This window comes from Abramis brama (assembly GCF_963993115.1).
Source record: "Abramis brama genome assembly, chromosome: 18".
NCBI classification, from domain to species: domain Eukaryota; kingdom Metazoa; phylum Chordata; class Actinopteri; order Cypriniformes; family Leuciscidae; genus Abramis; species Abramis brama.
The window spans coordinates 7,918,053-7,927,659 of NC_139980.1; the positions used below are offsets into that span (position 1 = coordinate 7,918,053).

Sequence of the window (9,607 nt, forward strand, 5' to 3'; positions counted from 1 at the left end):
ATGGATTTATTGAAAGAGTAAATTCTACTTTTGTGTTGCACAGAAAAAAAAAAACTTTTTGGATTTGATCATTTAAGAAAATGTGTCAACTAGGTGTCATACCCCTGTCTTCCTGCTGCCGCTGCCCTCTTCATCTCTTTTGTCCTGTGGTTCAGTTTGTGCTATGAGCTGCAGCTCCTGCTCCTCTGGGCTCCTCCACAAATCTCCACTCTCCTTAGAGTGGTGTGGCGCTTCCCAGTGTTCATCCAGTTTTGGGCTGGTCTCCACTCTCTTGTGGGACGGTTTGCTCACGCGACTCCAGCGCTTTACTCCAACCTCGCTCTTCTTCTTCTCCTCCTCATCTTTTGAATGTGTTCTCTCTGTTTCAGCTCCCTTGTGCTCCTCTCTGTCCTCCATGATGGATTGTTTTACATCAGGATTTGCTTCGAGATCATCTGTGGCTGTTTCCCCTTCAGATAAAAGAGAGCAAACTTATGATTATTATACTATATATTCTCTATCTCTCTTTATCGCACTCTTTTCTCTCTTATTATTCTACACACACACACACATTTACTTTAGTGCAGCTTCAGCAAAAGCAGCACTCTTCTAAATGAAACGCTCTCACTTGCCAACTCACCGCTTGATTCCTCTTATCTTGAAAAATAAACACTCGTTCTGCCATTTTATCTGTATTACACAGAACACAGATACCCAAATCATTGTTTCTATTAACAAATACACTAAAGTCACCCAAAATGTCTGGCATTTTTCACCAAGTTCCTCTAAGATCTGAGGGCCACTTTTAACAAGCTGCAGGCAGCTGGCTGATCTGGGCAGCCTCCAACATCAATTATTGAATCGATTCAGCGAGCCACAGCACAGCGTGGATTTCATTTCATAGATGGAGGCACTGTCACACTGGCCTGTTCATGGAGCACGGCTAAATTCCCCCATCAATCTTCATTTACCATCCCTCCCTTACTGACTCTTTTTAACCTTGTCCTGTCGTAGACACAATCTCCTGCTGTTATTCCGAACCTCTTCAGCAAAATGAGTTGCGCCTGTTATATGAATTCTCCCTGGGCATCCCTGTAACTCACACTTTTCACAGAGTAGTGATTATGTTGCTATTGATCGAATATATCATTAGCAGGAGCATTATGGCTATTTGTTCAGTCTGCTGGGCTTAAAGGAGAACTCCGGTCATTTTTTTGTAAATTTGGAGTGCTGTCAGTACAGAGAACAATGACAAAAATCGGTGTTGCCTACACCGTGTTATCCTCTTTTTAAAATTTGCACCCTGTTGACTTCAATGGGGCAAGTTTTAAACCTGCTTTTAGCCTCTTAACATCCTTGATGTGTCATTACAAGTGCACAGCCAATGTGAGTGATTCCTTCAGAGTGAACACGGGTGAATCTATGGGGGAACGTCATATGGATTATGGTCATTTGAGGTCATTAATGTTGCAATTTTGGGATTTTAAGATACACTTAGGTGCTCTAGCGGTTAACTGAACACAACTGAATGCGTCTTGCAGAAGAACATTGTATCCAGAGCTACTTCTCTATGTTCATGTATAATATGACGAGTCACGCAGGTACTGGGCTACTTTGCAGCGGTTGTCATCCTGTCAGGTTTAAAATAGTCTGAATATGAACACTAATTATAGGCGTACTGTAGTGATGCAGGATAAGACAAAAGCACAGTTTGGAAGGTGGATTCATGATGTACTCACTCATTATATAGATTTTGTACATTTTGAACAAAAAAAGTTACATAGTGTACATTTAATGGCTATAGGCCTATACAGTAACAATTGCAAATATGCTATATAATGCCACAATTGTGAGATGAAAAGGCACAAAGTGGAGAAAAAACACCATAATTAAAAAAAAAAGAGACAAGAATGTATACCATGACTAGGGCTAGGTAAAAAGATTGATTTTCTGTTAATATTTTCGTGATATATATATAGAAATCATATTTAACAAAAAGACAAAATAATGGCAAAAAAGCTCTTTCCATTGCTAACACAAAACAATTATCTAATGCCACCAATGTCCGATTCCTGAACAAATGCTTCTGATTAGCTGTTTTTTAGTGAATCAAAAACATACAGCACCAGTTTAGTGCGATTCCTGAAACAAATGACTCTTATGAGTCAGTTCTTTTAATGAGTATTTCAAGAAGATCAGTTACTGGTTTAAAACAGTCCGAAACCCTGTGTTTACAGCATTAACAGAGAGATTTTTTTTCATATTCAAGCAAAATGGCTTAGTACCCCTAAATGAATCCGAAACATTTGAATCAAATCAGAATCCGAAATCAAAATTGAATTGAGAGTGTGAATCGGAATTTAATTGGGCAATCTTGTAGTATAGAGCATCTGAGTATTCTATTGGTGCTGTGTAGGAGCCTGGAACAGATGAAACTTCTTCTTTTTTTTTTTTGTATTTTACATTGTGGCAGGATTGATGACACACATTCAAGCACTGTTCATCTATCACTTGTACATCTGCAGTGGCTTGTTTCCAGGTATTGAGCCACCACAAGCTTCTCAGCAGGAGGGCCCTGAATTTGAAAAGCCCCGGAGCACTGGCCCAGTCGGGACAGTCTATAATGTGTCCTTGCAGCTAATCTACAGTAAGATTGCAGCTTGCTATATCATATCATAATGAATGCTGTTCTAAACACAAATATAAACTCAGAAAGCAGCACATCCCACATATCACATTCATCATTACCCTCTTTATGGTGAGGCGGATCATTTTCCTCTTCCTTTTTGGAGAGTTTCTTCTCCTCCTGTTTCTCCTCGTCCCTTATTGTAGCCTCCTCCTGTGACTCTCTTTTCTTCTCTGGGTTCATAGAGTTGGAGATGTGATTGCTAGTACTCTCGTCTTCTTCGCGCTCCTCTTCCTCAGAAATCTGGTTCTGTTTTTTAGACTCCTGCTCTGTCTCCTCACTCTCCTGGGAGCTCTCCTCTCCTGCTCCTCTCTTCTCTGCAAATTCCTTTGGTTTCTCCATGGCAACCAACATTGACTGATCGTCTGTAGGACGGTAAATTGTTATGTTGAGGTTAAGAGCACATTTGTGTATCAATTTAATCTGAATAAATATTTTTTATTCTATTATTCATTCCTGTTTCCTGCAGGATGGATGAATGGATGAAACTGTAAGACGACAGATAGATAGATAGATAGATAGATAGATAGATAGATAGATAGATAGATAGATAGATAGATAGATAGATAGATAGATAGATAGATAGTAAATTCAATTCTTAAAAAAAAATTTGAATTACATACAGTAAATGAATGATATTCTTTTATTTGTTTTGTTTTTTCTTCAGGTCAAAGCCTTCAGGTTTGATTCATCAATAATGAATTTTGCTACAGTACTTTTTCATGGAAGTGCAAGGCTGTGGAACAAACTGTTTAAATGGTTTTTCCTTTGGATCAATCTTTCTGACCTCAGTGCAGTACTTGCAAAAACACATATAGATGGTGTGTTGTTAACCAAAGAAAAACATGTTAACCTTATGACCACTGACTGCTTACCTCCACGAATGAGGAGACTGACATATGAGCCGAGTGGGAAGACTAGATGAAAGTGTATGCAGATCATAGAACTGGATGACACAATATTCAAGGTCAGCTCTTTTGAATGAGGTCAAATAAGGTGCACAACAAAGTACACTGACAACCCACTCACAAATGAAGGCATATAGTAAAACACAATCAGTGTTTACTTAATTCTGACACAGAATACAGAATGATATTTAGCCCCCACATACTTGTGCCCACAGACTTCAACGCTGACATTAAAAAGTCCATGGGGGTGGGCATAAGACATTTTACAAGCTCGGTACCACTGTGCACTTGCACTAGTAAGAAACAATGCCCACTAGAAGAGGCAGTTCTGCCCTGATTCTGCTAATTGCAGCACTATAAAGCAGAACACAGTGATTTACACTATGCTTCAAGAGCACTGGATGACTGTCTTCTGTCCTTTGAAATGTGAAAAGCAATGCAAAATCAAAGTAGCATTTTCATGTGGCTGTTTTCTTTGATAGAATCTGGGGCGAGGTGTGACCTTTGAGCCCTCAGATGCTCTGCATGAGAAACCATCAATCCTATTGTGTTAAATATAGCCACATGGACTCTGGAGTTCTTTGGAAAACCGTTGTCAATTAATACGGTATGTCGCTACATCAAGAAATGCAACTTGAATCTCTGTTACGCAAGGAACAAGCTACAAAGCATCAGTTCTATGCAGAGATGCTGTCGAGTTCTTCGGGCCCACACTGTGGAAATGTGTGCTGTGGTCAGATGAGTCCAGGTTTCAACTTGTTTTTGTAAAAAAAACAGACATTGAGTTCTCAGTCCCAAAGACAAAAGGGACCATCCAGATTTTCATCGGCAACAGGTGCAAAAGCAAACATCTGTCATGGGATGGGGTTGCCTCAATGGAAACAGCATGGGTGACATGCATATGTGTGAAGGTACCATTGATGTGGAAGGCGTATTTGGGACTGTACAGAGACTTATACTGCCATCAAGATGACATCTTTCCTGGGAAGCATGACAATGCCAGGCCTCATTCTGCACATGCTTAAAACAGTGGCTTCTAGACACTCTTCACCGATGTGCTTGACTGCCTGCAGTCCAGATCTGTCTCTTATTGAAAATGGATGACCAATCATGAAAAGGAGAATCAGACAATGACGACCATGGACTGTTGAGCAATTGTGCATATCAGGCGAAATTTGGCAAAAATTCCACTTGCAAAACTTTTATTATCCTCAATTACCAAACTATTGAAAAGTGTAATAATTAAAAGGAAAGGTGATGTGACAATGGTAAACATGCCTCTGTCCCAACTCTTTTGGAGTGTGTTGCAGCCATCAAAATTTAAATTTGTAATTTTGTACTTGGTCAGTACAAAACATGGGAAATCTTTTCTTTGTCAGTTAAACAAAGGTTCGAGATATTATTATTTTTTAAATCACAGATTATTGATTTAATTGCTTTTTACAAAATGTCCCAACTTTTCTGGAAATGTAAAAACAATGTAAAGAAAAAAAGATGTAACAGACTTGTATAGAGTCATGTATCATGACAATTAAGAAGTGGATTCATCTCACCTGCAGTTTTCTTCATGTCTTTAGGGAGGCTGGTCACATGATCAGGTGTGTCTCCTGGGTGTCTCTGTGCTCTCTCACTGGCTCCTGAGAAGCAGTTTGGTGGAGACACGGTCACAAGCAGGCATAACAAGTTTCTTGGCAATAAAACAGAATCTATTAATTCTCTTTTAGAGTTGTACAATTCTCCACTCTACATTTCAAATGACCTAATGCTGCCAAAAAAGCCATTAGCACCCGACTGTCATTCTGCTGCCATTAGCATTTCTCTATAGGAAACAGAGTTGGTTCATGCGGTCCCAATCAAAATCTGGAGCATCTTACCCTCCACAGCGATATCTTGCATCTCTCTGAGAAAGTTTCGGTGGCGCAGGATGCTCACAAGCCTGTCATCTGCAAAATACACAGAACACCTCACACACAGCTCCTACTTTTTTTAGCAGTCAGCACTTTACTTGATTTTTACATTATTTGCATTAATTGCCCTGAAATGTACTGCCTTCGTCTGAGCAGCACTATTAATCATCAGGCCTGCTGAGACAGAAGAGAGAGAAAGTGAGAGCAATAAAGAGGGAGAGAGGACAGATTTTCGTTGAATTAACGTTGAGTCAAGCTTTTCCCTTTCTGCTGACCGACAAAGAGAGCACGCACAGTCGGCTGCTCCCTCCGTGGCAATGCTATTCACTCTTCTCCATACTTTCCCTCTCAGAATGTCTCTGTCTTATTTCTCTGCCAGGCTTATTCACAATCTGTTAAAGTTAAGGTAGAAAACTGGCAGCTGTAGTTAGAATAAGTACAGAGTAAAAAAGTACAGAGTTGACGTAAAATGGACAAGCATTAGGGAAGGGCATGTCGGTGTCTGCATATTTTTACAGTTACTACTGCATGTCTTTAAATAATAAAATTTTAATGCACTAACTTACTTGAATTATTTCTATTTGTTACTGTATTAATAATAAAACAGGTGGCTTCAAGCAGGAAATCTTGGGAATGCCCCTTTTTCTATGATTAATATTTTATTCTTATATTATTTAAAAACAATTATAAGGTGAATTATATACTTGCACATTTTTACCTCTGAAAACAATACATTTTGTACAGTATTTGTACATTAAATTTTAAAATTGCATTTGGTAAGTTAAATTACAATTAACTATGTTTCTAGTATAAGTTTTACATTGTTTTCTGTTAAAAATCCTAACATTTTTACCGTGTATTTATGAAATTCTCCACTTATCTGTCCTCCTCTCTCTCGTTCTGTCAATCCCTGTCCTTCACTGTTTCTTTGTCCTGTAGACTCATTGTGTAAGCCTCGCACAGAGTGTTTGATTTCACTGTTGTAAGCGTTATCTCAGTTACAATACCTGGCTTGTGAATAGAATAATTGATTTTTCAGCTATTAAAGTATCAAAGAAAAAGACCCTGCAATGAGCTTCACACTATGACTGCTAAAGTCTTTAATTACTTTGCTCCATTAACTTGAGGAAACGTGCAGTCACAGCAGCAACGACAGCATATATTTATCATATTGGGAAGGTCACTGCAGATGATAGGAAAGAGGTGCACTCAAGTGCAGCTAAATATATGGAAATAGTAATAGTCCAGGTGTCACTATTGCAGGCACTCACCAGAGCCGAGAGTGTCAAGGCAGTCCTGGGACGCTGGGATGGGATGAGGCTTGGACAGAGTATCCGCAATTACTTCCACAATACATTTCATCACCTATATAAAGACAGAGAAATGTTGGGATAGGGAACAGCACAACATTTTTAAGCTATTATGTCATACATTATATAGACATTCATGAAATCAATGTGACAGAGGACATTTCTGTAGTGATTCTTTGATCAAAAGATCAGCTTAAGTGAAACAGAAAACAATTTAAACGTCGTTTTTGAATGGGAGTGTGTATATATGGACTCTACACACATGCATGAGATCAGTGTGACAGAGGACACACAGTAGCAGCCGCTGCCAATAATATCTCAAAGCCTGCCATATCTAACCATCCTTACTGTCTTGCATTACACTTTCAATCAATGTCATTTCCTCCTCAGTGCTTTCATTTCCAACACACACACACACACACACACACTTGTCTCTCCGATTTGTTTGGCTGCACATTCCCCCATAGTCAAACATTTCTTTGCTGTCAGGGAAAAACAGCCTCCCTCAGTAAGACCAAAGTGTTGCTGAAATGGCATTATAATTTTACTGAGGAGAACAGTCAGCATCTGTTTGCAACTTGACATTGGTGATGTTGTTTTCCCCAAAATGTCAAATTTGTACAGATTTCTAGATTTTCTAGTGAACTATATTAAAACAGACCCTCTCTTGAGGTGTTTTTCATTGGCAAGGACAAGAAAGACGCATCTAATATAAGTTAAATGAAAGCAATCAAACATTCATTTAAATTTTAATTCAGTTGATCAAAGCACAGCTTGCAGTCATCTGTAGCTGCAGCCTCCTCTGAGTAAGCACACATGGCACCAGCTGTCACTAGGCTGAAGTCGTGTTGTTGAGTCACTGTCTCGCTTATGCTGCTTTCCTCCACACTTCCTGACAACATGGACTATTGCTGCGGCCATTCTGTGCATCCTTATGCTCTTGTTTCTCAAAAGGCTGCTCAAAATACACATTAAAATAATACGTACCTTCACATCCTTATCTTCCATGTGACCTGGGGAGACAGGCACTGAGAAGACTAGAAGTAGAGAGAATGTTTTGATCAGCAAAATATGATATAACCAAATTAGCAATTAACCCTGGGTTAACTTGACGTCTTTTAAAAAGTCAGCTTTAATATTTAGGTTAAGTAACTGTTACGGCGACTCGTTAAGCAACAGACAACCAATCATAAACTGCTTCGATGCTTATCTCATTAAATATTCATGTTCTTTGTACAGTCGCTGAAACTTTCACGCGCTTCGTGTAATCTGAGGGGAAACCGTTACAAATATAGAACGAAGAATAATGGACACATTATTATTTTTGCTGTATGTTTTATAAGTCTTAAAACAACCAGAGCGGTTCTGCATGCGACATTTACACAGATAAACAAGCGGTTATTAAAACTGGCTGCGCTGTATTGGTCCGATTAATTTAGCTGAGCTTATGCAAACGTTAACATGCAATGGAACATTATAAACCACAATAACGCGTACAAATGTCAAGTGTGAAAAGCTAATTTGCGTTCCTCGCAAGTGTTGTATCCGCTGTCCTTGGTGCTGACAGAGACATGGAACAGCTCGCATTTAAAATGTACAGAATCAACAACACATCATCCAAAATAACAACTTAATACGTTACGTGATCATTTGCACATCTTGCACACTTACCAAAATTCACCAGCACCACGAGACCAGCGCATCCTCGTGCGATCATTTTCTTAATGTGAAGCGCAGGCAATTAACCGTTCGAACCGTTGTGCCAGAAGAAAGCGAATGAACGTTAGTACTTTCCTTTCCTCAGAGTGAATGAAAACACTCGCTGATTTATGGATGCATTATGCGCATAAGGCGTCTGCTCTTATTTGTTTCGCCGGATCCACAGATCACAATGCCTCAGTGTCACTAGGCTACTCACAACCGCAGCGATGCCGCCTTATATAGAAGACTTGATGAAGAGGAAATGACATCAGTATAATGTACAGCTGCTTAGTTCAACATCTACTAAATGATAAAGAAAGAAAAAAGCATCAATACATGCATGTGTAGCCTATACTGTACACACATTAGCTAGATAGATAATGATGAAGAAAAAAGTTTATAATTTTGCTTTAATATATGTATCCAGATATATACACATTAGCTAGATAATGATAAAGAAACATTTTAATAATAAGTTTGCATGGATAGATAGATATTTAATAAAATATTAAAGGAATTTGTTCCCAATAAAAACAAACTGAATGACCGGCTGAGATAAAGCTGTATTGTTTTGCATAAATCTTTGTGCAGAATACTAAACCTAAGTCGATCAGTAGTGCCTGCCATTCAAAACAGAAAGTAATTCAATTAGGGACAGCATTAAACCTTGGCATATGCAGTAAATGATGGACCTCAGGGGAACCATATGTGATTATCCCACCAACTAATTTATTGAGCACAGAGATGCATTAGAAAGAGAGGTGCAGGGGATGAAATAGAGTGAATGTGATCAGAAAGCAGATTATTAGATGTGGGATCAATTCACAGGCAAATCTGATAAAACATGAATGCTTAATTGTTTGTTTGCCACTTACACTTTTATGTTTCCATAGGTTGCTTTGATAGAAATATGCTTTGTTCATTGCAATACTTAAATGTCCTTGTAGCTCATGAAAACTCGTTGTGCATTCGCTCAACAAGCCATTTAGGCTTCATTTATCATGGATGACACAGAATGCAAGACAACAATATTGGGCTGAGGGCTCTGATAATGTGCACATTAGAGGCAGCTGCATTTACACATTTTATCCCTGTTGGGTTAAATGATCTTGAGTT

General features: G+C 38.9%; 1 protein-coding gene across 1 annotated transcript in view; it reads right to left on the bottom strand.

Moving 5' to 3' along the window:
- The window catches only part of chga (chromogranin A), a 10,961-nt gene extending 2,229 nt beyond the window's left edge, over positions 1 to 8,732 (bottom strand). Inside the window, exons 1-7 of the mRNA XM_084090458.1 lie at positions 8,462 to 8,732; positions 7,778 to 7,827; positions 6,752 to 6,845; positions 5,448 to 5,516; positions 5,127 to 5,210; positions 2,728 to 3,030; positions 103 to 449 (exon numbers count right to left, since the gene is read on the bottom strand). Of these exons, the coding sequence (XP_083946584.1) occupies positions 103 to 449; positions 2,728 to 3,030; positions 5,127 to 5,210; positions 5,448 to 5,516; positions 6,752 to 6,845; positions 7,778 to 7,827; positions 8,462 to 8,507 (993 nt within the window). The 5' untranslated portion in view covers positions 8,508 to 8,732. The remainder of the gene's footprint in view (positions 1 to 102; positions 450 to 2,727; positions 3,031 to 5,126; positions 5,211 to 5,447; positions 5,517 to 6,751; positions 6,846 to 7,777; positions 7,828 to 8,461) is intronic.
- Between the last annotated feature and the right edge of the window lie 875 nt (positions 8,733 to 9,607).